Source organism: Trachymyrmex cornetzi, unplaced genomic scaffold (assembly GCF_001594075.2).
Source record: "Trachymyrmex cornetzi isolate Tcor2-1 unplaced genomic scaffold, Tcor1.1 scaffold487, whole genome shotgun sequence".
In the NCBI taxonomy this organism is placed as follows: Eukaryota; Metazoa; Arthropoda; class Insecta; order Hymenoptera; family Formicidae; genus Trachymyrmex; species Trachymyrmex cornetzi.
This window is the reverse complement of record NW_017299695.1, coordinates 89,951-108,088: the sequence shown is the minus strand read 5'-3', so window position 1 is coordinate 108,088 and position 18,138 is coordinate 89,951. Positions and strand designations below refer to the sequence as shown.

At 30.5% G+C, this 18,138-nt stretch overlaps 1 protein-coding gene across 1 annotated transcript; it reads left to right on the top strand.

Annotated features, from left to right (window-relative positions):
• The first annotated feature begins 833 nt into the window (after nucleotides 1–833).
• LOC108765371 (NADPH-dependent diflavin oxidoreductase 1) lies at nucleotides 834–16,217 on the top strand. The gene is made up of 13 exons (XM_018514052.1): nucleotides 834–1,251; nucleotides 1,702–2,151; nucleotides 2,719–4,212; nucleotides 4,402–4,484; nucleotides 10,377–10,494; nucleotides 12,090–12,171; nucleotides 12,265–12,404; nucleotides 12,792–12,937; nucleotides 13,817–13,902; nucleotides 13,985–14,131; nucleotides 14,283–14,588; nucleotides 14,772–14,974; nucleotides 15,077–16,217. The coding sequence occupies exons 2-13, from the start codon at nucleotides 2,054–2,056 to the stop codon at nucleotides 15,201–15,203; spliced, it is 3,030 nt and encodes a 1,009-aa protein (XP_018369554.1). The 5' UTR covers nucleotides 834–1,251; nucleotides 1,702–2,053; the 3' UTR covers nucleotides 15,204–16,217.
• The last annotated feature ends 1,921 nt before the right edge of the window (nucleotides 16,218–18,138 follow it).

Here is an 18,138-nt window from a genome sequence, read left to right as displayed (position 1 = left end):
TTCGGGATTATCCGACGACTGACGACGACGACGACGACGAGGACGAGGAATCGGAACGCGGGACACGAGCAAAGAGAAAGACAACGGTAGCGACGTCTCCCTCCCTCTTTTTCTCTCTCTTTCCCTCTCTTTTTTCCTCTCTCTCGTCTCGACGAAGACACGATAGAAGACAGGAGAAGCGCGAGTCGCTGTCACCGCTGGTCACCGCGTCACGACATCGTCTGCGAGCGTTCGCGCGCGCTCCACGGCGTGCTGCTCCGCCTGTCACCCGATGCTGGCGAACTGCTCCGCAAATACGACAGCGGCGGTGACGACGACGACGGCGATCTCGCTCGCTGGCCGCGGAAGTAGGTTTTGACAGTCATCCGCAAACAGACGGGTACCAGTACTGCCAACCACTCGCGCAGCTCGCGCTCTCCAGTCCCCGTCCCCTTCACGCCGTGGCGACTGGCGTACGGCGTACCGTTACGTCATGGAAGCATGTGCGCGTGCGCATGCCGCGTGCGGCGATTGGAGTACACGCGATCGCGGCTAACCTCCAATTTTCTCGTTCAACCTGGACTCTGCGGCAACGAAGTCGCCAATGGATCGCCAGTCTTTCATTAGGAACGTAACTTCAACGACTGCAACAGCTGGACAACCCGATCCCAATCTCCTCGTCAGGAACATGCGTAAGGGTAACCTAACCTAACTTCAGTTTTCGCCGATCATCTCGCTGTGTTTTACGCTTTTTTCTCTCTTTGCGAAAATAAATTCGCGATAATCTGGTCAGGACAAATCAAATGTCTGTGTACGATCGAACAGTTTCTTATTGGCATATGATTAGCAGAAAACCTAACTTAACGTTAAAACTCCGCGTGTTCGTCGCGAGACGCGATCAAAGTTTATTGATAAACAGCGATAATCTCGTTGGGAAAATAAGATCTATCGATTTTACTTTATCCTCGATTACATAAATGACGTCAGTGTTCACAGCTGAGTTTGTTGATCCCGTTACATCATACAAGGCTGACCTAACCTCAAATTGTACTGCAACTACGAGTATAATCGTATCTTTTCCGCAGAATTGAAACCATTGAAAAATGTTCAAGAGACATCTCGCTTTTGACATCCTGAACGGTGCATCACGAAACTTGTAATAAAAGGACAAGCAGCACCTGATTCGAGTTTTTGCGCGTATCCTTGACAATTCAACTCTGATCCACATGAACAATGCCTATGAATCAAATTTGCTTGTTCACCTTTGGATTTGTATGACTTTTGTTCTATTCGACGACTTTTTGCAATAAGTTTTGCAAACTGAAACTGAATCTGAGTTTTCCCTCGAAAAATGAGAAAGATTGCATTGGCGTGATCGACTATTTGCGAGGCTATTTTTTATTTATAAATATCTCGGACCCGTTGCCAATTGGGACCACTTAGTCTAAACGTTTCTCCTTGACATTTCATTGACGACATAGCGAGATTGTTCCGAATCTGTCAGTTAACAGTTGCAAATGCCATAGATTTTCCTGCCTTGTTTCGATATATAAATTTGTTATATCCATAGATCTTTACAGCATTTAAAGCGAGTCTATTTATTATAACTGCTCTGATTTTCCACATTTTAGATCTATATTAAAATAACAATAGAAAATTAATTAAACATAGGAAATGCAACTAATGTATGTGATGAATATAAGCATCTGTTCTATTTTATAGAGTTTTTGATTGACACAATTAGAAGATTTGATTTGAGTTGAAGGAGTGATTAAATCTTTTAAAGAATTCATATGCAACTGAACACATAATTTGGATATTATAATAAGCTACAACTTAAACGCTAATCTGATTTTCAATTGAAGAAGCAACATTAAATTTTATTTTTGATGCCAGAATCATGTTTTATTTTAAACATGCAAAGTATAACTCAGCATAGCTAAAAAGAACACACTTTGTGTCATCTGCTCGTGATAACGTTATCATCCGAATCAATAAAACTGCTAAGATATTTCAGTAATATTGACTGCCTCTCATCACCGAAAAACTTATTCAATTACGTGAAAGAATCACGATGACAAAAATGGATAAAATGGTGATACGGGTGTTATACGGAAGCGAGACCGGAACCGCTCAAGATGTTGCTGAACAAATCTGGAAGAGCGCCAAAAGGTTTGTTGTTGTTCCTCTTTGGCACATAAACCTTCTCCTCTGAGAAAATTTCTGGCACGCGAACCTCATGTCTTTAAATGATGTTTTAACAGATGTCATTTACTTTCATCCTTAATGTCGGTTATTTTTCTTATATAATTAGCTTCAGTATATATATATTTTTTTCTATCTAACATTATTTTAAAAAACGAAATCAACAGCGAAGATTCACCAAGGATCATTTTTCTTTTTGGCACATTTATGTTATTCAGAATAATTTACAATTTTACACACACACACACACACACACACAAAGAAATAAATAAATAAAACAGAAATGAATACAGAGAAAAAACCAGAAAAAAATATTTCACTCTTTATATATGAAATTTATTTTAAGTAATTTAATTGTATAATTAAGTGATATTTTATTTTGATTATTCACACCTTATATGAATAAAGTTTCATTATGAATTTATCTTATTCTTTTTGTATATAAAAAATAGAAAAAATATTTTAAAATTTAAAACATGTATAACATTTCAATTTGAAACTGAGAGTATATAATGTATGTTTTTAATGTTATAGGAAAGGATTGCAAAGCACAGTATCATCTCTGAATGACTATGACATTCAAAATCTCCCTTCCGAACAACTGATTATCTTTGTTATTGCAACGACTGGACAAGGAGACCCTCCAGCTAACATGAAACAATTTTGGAGACATCTGTTACGCAAGACTCTCCCAGCAACCATGCTTCAAAATCTGAAATATGGCGTACTTGGATTGGGCGATAGTTCTTACTCAAAATTCAATTTTGCTGCGAAGAAGTTAAATAAACGTCTCGTGCAATTAGGTGGCGAAGAATTATTACCCATTGGACTTGCCGATGATCAGCATAATCTGGGAATTGATGCTGTGGTCGATCCTTGGATCAAAAAATTATGGGAAGAAATTGCAAATGTTTTCAAAATTTCTGTAGAGGATAAAATAAACAAAGAAGATTTGATAATTGAGAGATACAGTATTTCAATAATAGAAACGGATCAATCAAATCCAATACGTATTGACGAACAGTTATTAGACATTCCATATCATTTAAATAATGATATCTATGCACATGAAACATTCATCAATAGCGACGTCAGAATAGGAACGATAGTTGAAAATATAAGAACTACTTCCCAAGATCACTTTCAAGATGTTAGATTAATAACAATCGAAGCGAATAATATTAATTACGACCCTGGAGACGTTATCTACATTAGACCGAAGAATACGGCAGAACAAGTAAAACGGTTTTTTGATATACTACACGAACACGATATAAAACTGTTTCCAGATACAATAATTCAAGTATCGGAGAAGGAGATAAAGGTTCCATTTATTTTAAAACAAAATTTAACTTTAGGAGAGATTGTTGAACAATATTGGGATCTGAATTTCAAGCCACGAAGATCTACCATGCATACTTTATCTCTTATCAGCGAAAATGAATTAGAGAAAGAAAAACTATGTGAATTTACCAGTCCGATTGGCCAAGAAGAGCTTTATGATTATATAAACAGGCCAAGAAGAAATATTTTGGAGGTCCTCACAGATTTCCCTCACACGACCAGTAAATTAAACATTACGTTATTGTTTGAAATCATGTCACCCATAAAGCCACGTCCTTATAGCATTGCCTCCTGTTTAGAAGGTACTCCAAATAGAATACAAATTCTAGTAGCAGTAGTTAAATTTAAGACTAGATTGGTGGAGCCGAGATTTGGGTTATGTTCAAAGTGGTTGGCAAGTTTAAATAATAATGACAAAGTGATATTTTGGCTGCAGAAAGGCACTTTTCGGTTTGATAATAATAAGCCGATGATTTTGATTGGTCCTGGAACTGGAGTAGCTCCATTTAGATCTTTGCTTTTAGAGAAAGTGAAAAAAGGAAAAGATTTAAAAGAATGTATCCTATTTTTTGGATGTAGAAATGAGAGTAAGGATTATCATTGTAGAGAAGATTTTAAACGTTTATCAAGAAAAAATAATCTGAAAGTATTCTGCGCATTTTCCAGAGATCAGCATCACAAAATGTAAATCATTAAAATAAATTATTCTTCAAATTATTTTTATTATTTCACAAATACAAAATAAATTTGAAGATAAAATAAAGATTATTATTATAAAATAGAGTTTATTATTTTGAAATCAATTATAAAAAGATTGCAAAATATATGAATCAAATCCTAACTTTCTTAATTATACTTTCAATATTTTTTCAGATATGTCCAACATCTTATCCGCCAACAAAGAGAGCTGTGCTGGCAGTTTTTAGAAAATAATGGTAGTATTTATTTAGCAGGAAATTCTAAAAATATGCCGGATAATGTGCGTGACGAATTCGTTAGTTTAGCAAAAGAAATTGGAAAAATGACAAAGGAACAAGCCGAAATGTTTATTAAACATTTGGAGAAGAACAATCGTTATCAAACGGAAACTTGGGGTTGACGAAAAAATTGCCGAGATTTAAGGAAAATATCTAATAGACGAAAATGTCATTTTGTACAAAAAGTGTATATATTATGTATATGTTATGTGATAAAAATATATATTGTCTATATTTCACATAGAAGCATACAAATATACAAATGTTTTTAAGTAATAATAATTACTTTTTAAATTGTTGTATACATTACTTAATACACTATTACATTATAATGTTAATTAACTATGTATATTACTGTTATTATTTTCTTATCTATTAACGGGACTTTTAACAACTATCATAAAATTATACTACTACAACTTGAATAATTAACGCAAGCTAAACAAGTTTCATCTCAGATATTTATATAACATAGGAATTTAATTAAGATCAAAATAGACGCGCTGCTGCTTACGTTGCAATTACATAACATTTTTTTATAGTGTCGTTTATCGTTTTATCTCGTTTATCCTTTTACCACGTTTAAATATTCACGAGGTCACCTTTTATGTAATTATTAGGTCTAATCACAGTCGCGTTTATATAAAGAAATCTACCAATCGCCAATCTAAGGCGAACGAATCATAGCGCCATGTTCTCTATGTTGTACGCGTGATTGGTTGGTTTCTCTGCATACGTACAAAATCTGTGCTGTCAGATTAACAGATCTATTCTGTAACTTAAATTTTATTATTATAATGATAAAAAAAGTTGCTAATGATAAAAACGAAATTTGCGTTAAGAGTTACAGAATAGGCCTGTGGGATGGCCGCTCTCAGGTTTCTCTCTGATGCTGCATTGCAAACTCGTTTAAATAGAGCTTTAAAAAACGAAACTATGACGAAAACGACAGTTATCTCTCAATGTTACTCGATCTGTTATTTTTCGTTTACCATTTTACTGCGTTCGGAGTAAAAAAGATCGAACTCTAAAGAAGGGAGAAAAACCACAAGAGATAAAAAAACGTAGCTGAAACTGCGATATAGTGAACACTGTGAACAGACAGAACGTCATGCTTTATCGAGCATGATTTATCGCGCATGATTATTAATATCAGCAGCCACATCGTCGCTCCTACTACGAGTTTCAACTTCCATTCCCGAGCAATCGTCGATCAGCGATGATCAACGGCCGTCGCGGCTCGCGTGTTGCACGGGAACGTGAGTGTGAGTATCCGTTTCCGTCTCTTTTCGTCGCATTACGATCGAAACGAACGGACTCGTCGTGGACGCGCGTTATTTTTACGCCTCCTTTTCGAACGTCGCACCTCGTGGGCGCTCGGCGCTCCTCGGCCCTCTTCGGCGCTCTTCGGCGGCACGCCGCGCCGCATATCTCGATGAACTCGTAACTCGTAACCCCCCCGCGATCTAACCTAGCGGAGTGCCGCGCAGTACGGAAACATGGTACTACCGCTCGCGTGTTGCCGTCCCGTAGTGTTGTTCTCCGTATCTCGAACGATCTCAACATTCTCAACTCGACTCCGTCGCTGACTCTATACACCTTTTTTTTCCCCACTCTTCCTCTCCTCTCGCGAAGTGTGCGACAAGCAAACAAAACGCACGAACCGCACGAATCGAACCGTTGACCGATGAACATTGGCACGTGATTCTTTTTTTCGTCACGCACCCACCCTCCGGGCGGTCCATTAACGTCAATCGCCGGCAATAAGCTTAGCTTAGCGAATCGTTCTCTGGTTACCTCTGTCGAACTCGAGACGGCGAAAAAAAAGGGTCGCCCGGCGTTAAGGTCTGTCTCTTATCTTTCTCATCGACTGCACTCTCCTGCACTACCCTTAACCTGCTCTTCGGCGAAATGCACACAGAATACGTCCGATTTATCATGAAATCTGGAATAGTGTAGAAGAGAATATATATATATATATATATATTTATCACGCATATATACATATATTTTGCCTGCTTAACTTACATTGAAGTATTAATACGAGGTATATTCAATCCCTCTATCGTGACGTTAAATATCTAGGTCACTGTACCGAAGAGAAGATATTTTATTTTTTAATCAATTTGTAATATATAAAAATGATTTTTGTGATATTGTTAATGTAATTTTTACTTTGTGATTTTTAAAATTATTACATCGAGTGTATCCAGATTTATTTATTAAACTATATTATACTTATTAAAATTATTTATATAAAATATTAATATTTTTATAGTTTGCTTAAATTATCGTGAAAATATACTTCTCCTAATTTAAATTGAAATTTATTTACTATTTTATATATATAAAAGAGGATAGATTTTTGTTTTACTGTATATGTACCCTTTAAATAATACTTAAATTAAAAAAAATTTACATTGGATGTCATACATCTCATATATTCTTTATGGCTGGTATAGTCAATTCTTATTTTAAAATCATCTTAAGTAATATTTTAAGATGCTAATATGATTGTCTGATTGGTTTATAATTTTTTAAGACTGTACTTAAGAATATTAAATATAAGAATCAACTATATACTGACCTGTGATTTATTTATGACATCTTAAATTTATACTTACAATTAGACAGTCTTAAATATAAGAATCAACTGTGAGTACCATCTTATGATTAGTCTACATTCAAATTTTTTTTATATAAGACTATTTTAAATTTGTTTTAATATTTTTGCACACAGTAGCGGTAAACTTTCAAAGATTTTATAAAAATTCCATACAATATCATCAGTTACATCACAACTGAAAATAAATATTATTTTTCAGACAAGGACAAATCAAATAGCAAAGTGTAGAAAGTGCTTATGGAATTACACTTTTTCTGGACCAGTTGTCGAGAGATGTATTAAAGTTGTTGCAGTTATTACTGAAGTACATCATCAAAGTCAATAGTGTTTGAAGAATCTTCTTTTATAACAAAAAAAATTAACAAAGAAAGAAAAATGGCAGGCACTTACACGAAGAAAGAATTTGGTACGGGGCCTGAGGAACAGACTCTTCTGAAAGACTCCAATGGGACCCGCATCGTACCTTCCAAAGGTAATGGGGCCGTGGTACGCTGTCTGTCGCATCCGCTATCATGGCTACAGGGGAATGCAGCTTTCTTGGAATGGTTTTCTTGTGGTTTTATTTTCCCACCATACAGCTGCCCAAACCAGTCTGCAGAAGAGGCTTTTATGCTGTGGACTTAGCATCCTTGGCATTGACAGTGAAGTATTTGTGGATTTAACATTGGTTTGTAGCTTGTTGAGCTTGATAGAAACAAAATATATCTTAATAATTTTAATCTGATAATTTTATAAAGTAAGCAGACTGAACAGACTGGTTTGATTAAAATTAGTAATGTATAATTTTTGTGCTTGATACATAATATTTACAATTTAAGATAATTCAGTGAAGTTTAAATTGATTCTAAATTTATCTTAGGGATAAATTTAAATAAATTTGAAATAATCTAATCTATGGAATAAAATTATAATTTTTGCATATATTAACATCCAAATATTTAGATTAATCTTAACATATTGTGAATTGTATTTTATGACTGATAATTATATTAACTATATTACCGAAGTAATTTTAGTTCAACTAGTGCACTCAAATAAGTTAATTTATTTTTAATAGTTTAATGAATTATCTTAATTGTTAACAATTTCCATGTACATTTTTTAGATCTCTTTCTTAAAAGCTTTTCTGAAGCATCATTTGTTTCATTCATTTCATTCTCTATTATAATTTAGCTGAAGACTGATAAGATATTTTAAAAATACAAGAATCTGTATTCAAACCTCATTTTTATCAATAAATGCGCGCATTTAGCATATATTTCACATTACATATATTAATAAATTTCAGTAATACATACGTATATTTTCCAATAAAAGTGAAATATGAATGTGTGATTTCTTTTATCTTAAAATGCATACTTATTTGCTTATTATTTGCTATTTAATTACTTTGTAGCAGATAACAGATCTAATTTTTATAGTTGACTAGTGTACACTTTTTGTACTTAAAGTGAAATAAGTATTTTTTCAAGATTTGAAATCAAGAAGAAAATTCTTAGTGTGTGTACTCTATATAGTATAGCAATAAAAACCAATCTTATAAGTGCATTTAAAATTCTTAAAATTTTTATTTAAACAAAATGCAACAAAAATCTATTTATGATCCATTAAAATGTTATAAATAATTAATTATAAAATAATGCGGAAATTTGATATGTATATATAAAATCGCCTATATACTTATTTATGCTAAATTTTATTATATTTACATATTTATTATATAATTTTATTTATGTATTTCATTTTTTCTTTATCCTTTTATTTGTCTTTTATATTTGTATTTATAATTTTATTGCGTACACAATTATATATAATTGGTTTGTACACAATTTGTCGTATATAAACAATTTAAACTATCAAATAATTTCCTGCATTTCTAACTTTTAAATGAATCATATTTTCTTGTGTACAAAGATTTATTTTGCTGATGTGACATGTTGATTCAGCTGAATGAATTTGAGTCTTTCATGTGATCACTCACAGTCAGAAGCGCAAGACTTGCAGCAGTGTTTCTAATCTCCACAGCATTCAGTAAAAAATTATTATCAATAATTATAATCTGCTAAGCAATAATATCGTTTTTTTTTTGCTATTCATCTTCCTAAATTCTATTTAAATAATTAAATGCAAGGAAGATGATTACAGAAGGTACTTAACAATTTTTTTCTTAAATATAATTGACAAAAGAACATAATTTTATATATTTATGTAATGTATTATGTAATCAAATCTTTTTATCTTATACGTTACATTTACTTCTATTATTGATAAGAATATTTGATATGCATACATTATACAAGTTTATTTATATGTATTTTCTTGTTTTGCTTGTATTATATATTATATAATATAATATGTTATATTAGTATTTCTCTAGCTTTGTAAAATGTTGTGCTAATTTAGAGTATATCTTTTTTTATAGATCCTGCATCTTATAATACTTTTCCTCTGCTTGTTGGTAACTAATGATCATTTATTGTATCACGCATGCATATAACTGTTTATTATTTCAATTATCTCTCTATACTAAATTGTTATTAATATTTCATGTATGTATATGTCATATACGTATATGCTCTCAAATTACATCAATTGATTTTAACGACTCAATTGATTGCCACATTCCGTTACAATGGAAGGCACACAATTATCTCTTTGTTGTAATCAGCTGTCTCATCTATTATTGGAATGTACACAATTATCTCCTCTTGTTGCAATCAACTATCTCAGTTATCTTTCTCATTCTTTCTTTCAAATATCTTAGTGTGTTAGCTATACAAGATCTTTCTGTGCCTTTATTTTTAATAATTACATTATCACACAAACATCTTTAGATATTAAACAAATTATTTTATTATAATTATCTTTTTAATTCTTTGTAATGTTAAAAGTTAGAATTTATTAAATATATGTGCAATATCTTTTTAAAATATATATATTAATATATTTATTTTATTTTTAAGATAATATTAATTTTCTAAATTCGAAAAAAATTATTTAAGATTATTATATTAAATTATTATATTAGATAATTAATTTTTTTCTCAATCTAAAAGTTTAAAAAAGAAGTCTGAATTTAATTGAAATAGGAACTTTTCAATTTAATGTTAATAAAAACATTTTTTAAGGAAGTTAATATATTATGTACAAAATTTTAATTAATATAATATTGACAATGTTTAATATTATAAATAGTACACTATGTAAGATATTGAGCAAATTTTTAACGAATTAATTTTAAGGTTCAGAACCAGTACGTCTTTCACCAGGATGGGAAGGCACAGGTAGACCAGACGACGAATTGAATTTTAAAGGTGTTACAATGGATCAAGCAGATCTTGAATTAAATCCTCCTAGAGATAGGTATAACTATAAATTTATTAATATTTGTTTAATAAAATTATTTATATAAAATTTATAGTATTTCTCAGTAATGTAGGAAATGCATATTAGAATAATATATACATATATATAGGGTGTTTGATAAGTAACGATAAATCTTTCGGACAGAATAGACTAACTTGAGAAGAAAAGTCCTCTACTATTTTATAATTTCCGCAATAGTGTAAACAAGATATTAATTACTAAAAATTGTCGAAAATTGGTTTTCAATAATTTTTTACTCATACTAACAACTCTTTACAGAAAAACTGCAACAGACAAAAATTGTTTATTTTCCTCTCATAGAGTTTTAAGAACTTTTTCAGAATGTTTTATTAATTTTTTAGTACTGCATTTTCTCATTTTTACCAACATGAGAAAGTACGGTATTACAAAATTTTGAAAAAATTCTGAAAAAATTCTCAGAACTTTATGAGAAGAAAATAAACAATTTTTGTCTCTTACCATTTTTCTGTAAAGTTGATAGTATTTGAGTAAAAAATTATTGGAAGACCAATTTTCGGTAATTTTTAGCAATTAATATCTTATTAACTATTGCGAAAATGGCAAAATAGTAGATAACTTTTCTTCTCAATTTAGTCCATTCCGCCTCCGTGCGATTTATTGTTACTTATCAAACACTCTGTATATAGGAAATTGTTTGTACTGGGTGTTTCAGATCACCCGTACCACCCTTTTATCTTAACAAGATAAGGTCCAATTGTAAAAGTGTTCAAATAAAAGTTGTAGGGTTTAAAAAAATCTATTTATTGATCTTATCAATTCGACCTTAGATGACATCGTCAAGATCACGTCGATTTTTTTAAATAGAACTTTTTATTCCAGTATCTAATAGCCGATGTCTAGAGTTTTTCAAAACATAAAGTTATTTTTCATGGAGTACTTTTCCAGTTATAAGGCTCGAAAGTTACAGTACCGCCGGCATTAACATTATGCAAGATGCCAATTGATGACTAAAACCTCTTGAATGTTGTTCAGAACCATGTCCTGAATAACATTTGTCAAGATCAAAGTCATTCGAGGTTGTACCTCTTATTTTCATTTTTATGTAAAAATGAATTCTTAGTGCAAAAATGAAAAAATAAAAGACAATAAAATACAATCTCCAATACTTTGATCTTGACAAATGTTATTCAGGACATGATCTTGAACAATATTTAAGAGGTTTTAGCCGTCAGTCGGGCATCTTGCGTAATGCTAATAGTTTCGGTACTGTAACTTTCGAGCCTTGTAACTCGAAAAGTACTCAATGAAAAATAACTTTATTGTAGTGTTTTGAAAAGCTCTCGACATCGACTGTTAGGTATATTACTAAAATAAAAAGTTGGGTATTCCATTAAAAAAAATTAACGTGATTTTGGCGACACCACCTAAAGTCAAACCGATAAGAATAGTAAATAGATCTTTTTAAATCCTACAACTCTTTTATCTGAACACTTTTATGATTAGACCTTTTCTGCGAAAATAAAAGGATGGCATGGATGGTCTGAAACACTCGGTATATAATAGTCATGAAAATATTGGTTTAAGTAAATTTATATTTTGTATTTTTTTAGATTAAATTTAGTATTTTTTATATTGATACTTCATGGAATCGGTGCCTTGATGCCATGGAATATGTTTATAACAGCTAAAGAAGTAAGCCAAAACACAATAATTTATAATATTATAATATTGTATAGTTGAAATTTTATAATATTATTTCTATGGAACACACTATTATATTTACAGTATTTTGTCAGTTATAAATTATCGAAGGAATACGCTGGTATAGATACAAACTATGCGATGAATTTTCTCGCATATCTGTCATTTGCATCACAAGTACCAAATTTATTATTCAATTGGCTGAATATATTTTTACAATTTGGGTATGTATACAAAATACATATATTTTATGTCTCCTTAACTTATGTATATCTTTATTATAACATTAATAACACTGATGGTGTTAAACTAATACTGATTAGGTGTTAAACTTAATTCCTGCCGTTTTTTGTCTCCAAAATTGATTTGTTTTGAAGGGAAATACCTTAATTAAAGTATTATTAATTAGTAATAAAGTAGAAAATGGAGGAAATTACTTTGATTGAGGTATTCATTATTCATCTTCCCTTCGAAACAAATCAATTTTGAAGACGAAAAACGGCAGGAATTAAGTTTAATACCTAATAAATATAAATTTTGTTGCTCTTAAATTATTTATATAAGTTGTTAAATAATAATATGTTTTACACTAAAGAGACTTGGCTTTTTAGAGGCAACTTAACAACGCGTATAGTGTGGAGTATCTTTGTTTTGGTCTTAGTATTTGTCTTTACTGTCATTTTGGCAATGACTGACAGTTCTGGTTGGCCTGGAATATTCTTTTGGATTACTATGATATCTGTGGTTGTATTAAATAGTAAGTAACTGTTGTATTGTTAATTTATTAGTATTTAATACTTTTTTTATTTACTATATTATATGTATTATACACGGTCCAGCCGAATAATATGTAAAAGCGGGCACGACGTGATTCCTTATGAAAAAATAAACAAATATATAGAATAAATTTTTTCGATCTTCTGCTTAGTTTTCGAGAAAATTGAGTTTGAAAATCCACTGCGTACGCATGCTGTTGCGGCTAACAAAGGAACCTCTCGAGGTGTTAAATTCTGATTTTAATGAAATTTTGTGAACTTGTAGCTTATATAAAGAGATGAATTTAGAAAATATCAGTTGCGGCTAAAAAACGGTTTGAAGGGATGGAATCACCCCTTACGTATACAGCGGTCGAATATTTTTCGAGATATAACGGAAAAAGTTGAAAACCGCTGTATACGTAAGGGGTGATTCCATCCCTTCAAACCGTTTTTTAGCCGCAACTGATATTTTCTAAATTCATCTCTTTATATAAGCTACAAGTTCACAAAATTTCATTAAAATCAGAATTTAACACCTCGAGAGGTTCCTTGTTAGCCGCAACAGCATGCGTACGCAGTGAATTTTCAAACTCAATTTTCTCGAAAACTAAGCAGAAGATCGAAAAAATTTATTCTATATATTTGTTTATTTTTTCATAAGGAATCACGTCGTGCCCGCTTTTACATATTATTCGGCCAGACCCTGTATGTAAAACATATATGTGTATATGTGTATATATATATATATGCAACAAATAATAAACAAGTTTATATTGAAATTAGTATGTTAAATAAAGATATATGTGTATATTCATTAATAGATATTGTCATTGATTCCTGATATTTGAATTATACGTACATTGATAATTTATGTTTAGCTGCCAATGGTATTTATCAGAACTCAGTGTTTGGAATGGCAGCTAAATTACCTATCAGGTACACAGGTGCTGTTGTTCTAGGCTCGGTAAATATTAGCCTCAATTACATTTGATAAAGATTGCATAAAAACATTTGTAATTTGTTATCTATTGATAATCTTGTTTCAGAATATCAGTGGAACTTTTACAGCCATAATAAACTTCCTAGCTCAAATAATGGCACCGAACGCGCGCACTGCCGCAATATATTACTTCATCACGGCTTTGTTTATTCTCCTGGCCTGCTTTGACACGTACTTTGCACTTCCAATTAATGTAAGATTTATTATATGTAATATTATATTAAAAAATTAACTTTTAAGTCAGATAATTATAAATTTTTATTAATTAATACAGTGATTTATTAATTTTTAAACTAAATATATAAAAAGGTTATTTAACTAACGTTAATTGAATTGAATCGTAGAGATTTTATCGATATCACGAGCTTCTTCATCAAAAAGAGACGAACAAAAGACAATTAGAGAACAATTCAAGAGGAAAACATAAACCAGCTTATTGGAAGGTGTTCAAGGCGTGCTTCCCACAATGTTTCAACATATTTTCAATTTTCTTTGTCACTTTAGCGCTTTTCCCATCTGTCCAATCTGATATACAGTCTTCAGACAAGAATTTTGTGATTCCCTCTGAATATTATAGCAGTGTTATGTGCTTTTTAACATTCAATATCACTGCCATGCTAGGAAGTTTAATCGCATCGTTGGTTCAGTGGGTATGTAAATAATTTTAGTTTTATGTATTACGCACTTTATATTGTTATATATTTATATTTTTTCTGTATGTAATTATATTACAAAATTATATTATAAAATTATGGTTGATAATATTTCTAATATATTTACTGTACAATTCTATTTGTTTATTAATTAACTTTTATTCATTAATTCTTTTTCAGCCGAGCAGAAAGTATCTGGTGATTCCAGTGATTCTACGAGTTGTTTACATACCATTGTTTTTGATCTGCAACTATCAGCCGATGGGTACAGAAAGAATATTGCCGGTACTTATTAAGAATGATTGGGTGTTCTGGGTTATTGCCGTTACTATGGGCCTTAGTAGCGGCTATCTGTCGTCATTGTCGATGATGTATTGCCCTAGGTAAACATGATTAATGGAAAATAGGGGAAAAATTGACATAATAAATACATATATATATATATATATATATAATATTACTATTAAGAAATATTTTGTATTTAGAATGGTGGATTCGCAGTACGCTTCGATAGCTGGCATGTTTGGAGCGGCATCTTTGATGACGGGAATTTTCACTGGAATTTTGTTTTCCATGGTGATGCCTTCTATCGTGGCCAACATAAAATTTTGATCGTTTTAAAGATAAGGTTCAGCAATATGCTTATATTAACTCAGGAGCTAAACAAAATATTGCAAATTAAGAATGCAGTCTATCTCCCACACACACATAATTACAAATTAAAATGATATGAAATAACAATTTACAAACTTGAAGAAATAACAATGTTGAAGAAGAAAAGTAAAACGTTATTCCTAAGAACAACTCGAGAAAAGAAATGACATTTCAGAAACGAACATTACTTTCCTCGACACAAATAAGAGAGATGTTTTCCAGAATGCTCGTTTGCTTATATATACGTTAAATACATACATATATATAAATATATATCTAATCATACAATTCTTTAAATAACAATTATATAAGGATAAGCTCTTAATTAAGAAAAAGCTATTTGGAAGCAATGCGTGTTTTTTATAAGTGTGTGGCTTGGAGTTTCTATTAATTGATAATTTTTAAAGTCCCGTTAATAGAAGAAATAGATACGAAAGTAAATTAAGACCATGTAAAGTGCATTAATAATACAAAATGATCGTCTCACAACAGATTTGTATAGGAAATACCGGAATCCATGGTGTTTTATGAGAATTATAGAAACTAATTCTCTACTATTATTACTACTGCCCCTATTACTAAAACCGGACCAATAAGCCTTATTAATAAAAAGAAGTTATGCGGCGCTCCATTTTTTGTATTCAAATAGAAATCGCTAAATCATTATCAAGAAGATCACATATTTAAACCTGTAATTCGTTACGCGTTTAACGCTAAACACTTTTTTATTTATTACAATCACATTTAAAAGAGAATAAAAACATTTAATAGAATTGTTCTCTCATATGGTGCTAAACGCGTAACGAGAATATATCTCTTAATGGATAAGCATTACATTTTTAAATAGAGTTTACTAAAGTTGTCATGCTGAATTTCCCTGCAGAAAATATTTTAATTTTGAAATTACTATACTAGCTATAGATATGTAACAGTATGAAACTTATTTGAAAGACGAGGCAATTTTAAATTCTAGCAGCTATTTCATGAAATCATTACACATATAATGTTATATTTATGTTAAAATTAAATTTACAATTCTCAAACTTTTTTAAATTCTGCAGTTTAAATTTTTGGTAAAATGAAAATCAACATAATTTACAAGTAATACAAAATAAAAGGCCAAGTCTAATAATTTCTTTACATCATAATAGAATATAACAAGATCTGATGTAATAATCACGTAATAAACTTTCATGTTATTTATAACGTTACACTATTCTGTAATTACAAGGGTGTATTTTTTTACTTTTTTAGTACGGTTTAATACTTTATTTAATATTCTTATTACATAATACTTATATACGTTGCATTTATATTAAAAAATTTCAGTATCTCATATTTTTTCAGAAGTCAAAATGAAGTCATTTTTTTAAAACAAATTCGCTACGTCTTTATTTTATCAGTTATTTCAAATTAAATTTTAGTATGCTTTTATGAATTTTTTGTTTTGCAACAATTGGAACAAGTTATATTACGTCACGAGATGCAGGAGAGTTAAGACTGTTGGCCATCCAATTGATACTAGTCCCCTCACAATTTTGACGAGCTTTCCACCTTATACTTGTAGATTAATGAGCGACAATTTTAGAAATTGGAAGTAGTTACATTTTTTTCGGGCTATGATTATGTTATATAATAATAATTACGTAATCTTTTTCCTCATATATGTGTATACAAGATTATAATGTATGCTTATGTTATTTATGGTTTATGTAGCGATGAATTTTTATGCATTTCAAATGGTCGTGAGATTAAGCTGTATAATAGATAATACTCTTCCATTAAGCCGTACCTGGACGATCTCCACAATTTTTTTCATTGCAACATACATTGCTCTTGTTAAAGATTATTTTTAAATAGATTACAGTTTAAGCTTTAAATATCTATTTTGAATGTTTTTCAAAGATTATACTAAATATACATATTAATAATCACCTTAACATTATCACACAAATTTATCAATCTTTTATCTGTGTTTTGACTTTTGACCGAAATTTATTTATAACAATTTTATTGTATGTATAATATTTGTAATGCAGTTTATTAATTTTGATTACAAGATACATTCTAATACAGCTCTTAAATGTGTCTATAATTTTATATTTTATTTTTTGTACAGGATTTTCATTTAGATGTTATGCTGTGTTACGATACAAGATGTTCCTAAAATGTTCAATTTCACCAAATTCTATTTTACTGATTTTATCAGATTTTGTTTTAATTTTATTCTTTTCATACTAATAAGAGAGCTATTAAATCCGAACAATATTAGAGAATATATTGTGTCGCAATACTTTAGACAGGAACTCTATATAAGATATAGAATATATTCAGATTTCAGCAAAAGTGCGAATTTTATTCGTTCGCATTTACACATGCATTTTTAATTATGCTAAAGTGTAAGCTTTATAATATATCTATTATCTCTATCAACTTATACTTATGCATAACGATAATATTACTCCATTATATCTTTCATCCGTTTTCGATTTACTAATCAATGAACTTAACACAAATTCATCGTATGACAAACATATTTGAAGAAAAAAATTCATTTTTTGTACAGTGATTCTAAGAATTAAATAAATTAGATTACACATAGGTTTTACAATCTAATAAAGCTAATTAAATTGATCTAATTCATTTAATAGATTATATGTATAAGTCTTCTAAAAAAAATATAGTTATAAAATAAATTATTTGATAGAATCACTGCGTCGCAATTGAAAATGTGTGTTTCTATTCATTACTTTATTAAGAGAAAATAATGGAATATCTTACCTCGATCGTTATCTTATCAGACTGATGAAAATAACAATTCTGAAACACATTTTGAATTCCTACAAGGACAATCCTCCATATAAAACAACAGACAATAAATGATCAAGGGAAT

Excerpts from the sequence above, each read along its gene's own strand:
- LOC108765371 (XM_018514052.1), top strand. The coding sequence starts at position 2,054 with ATGACAAAAATGGATAAAATGGTGATACGGGTGTTATACGGAAGCGAG. Across the intron at positions 13,903-13,984 it reads GTGCTGTTGTTCTAGGCTCG|AATATCAGTGGAACTTTTAC; the intron begins GTAAATATTAGC and ends ATCTTGTTTCAG. Across the intron at positions 14,132-14,282 it reads ACTTTGCACTTCCAATTAAT|AGATTTTATCGATATCACGA; the intron begins GTAAGATTTATT and ends ATTGAATCGTAG.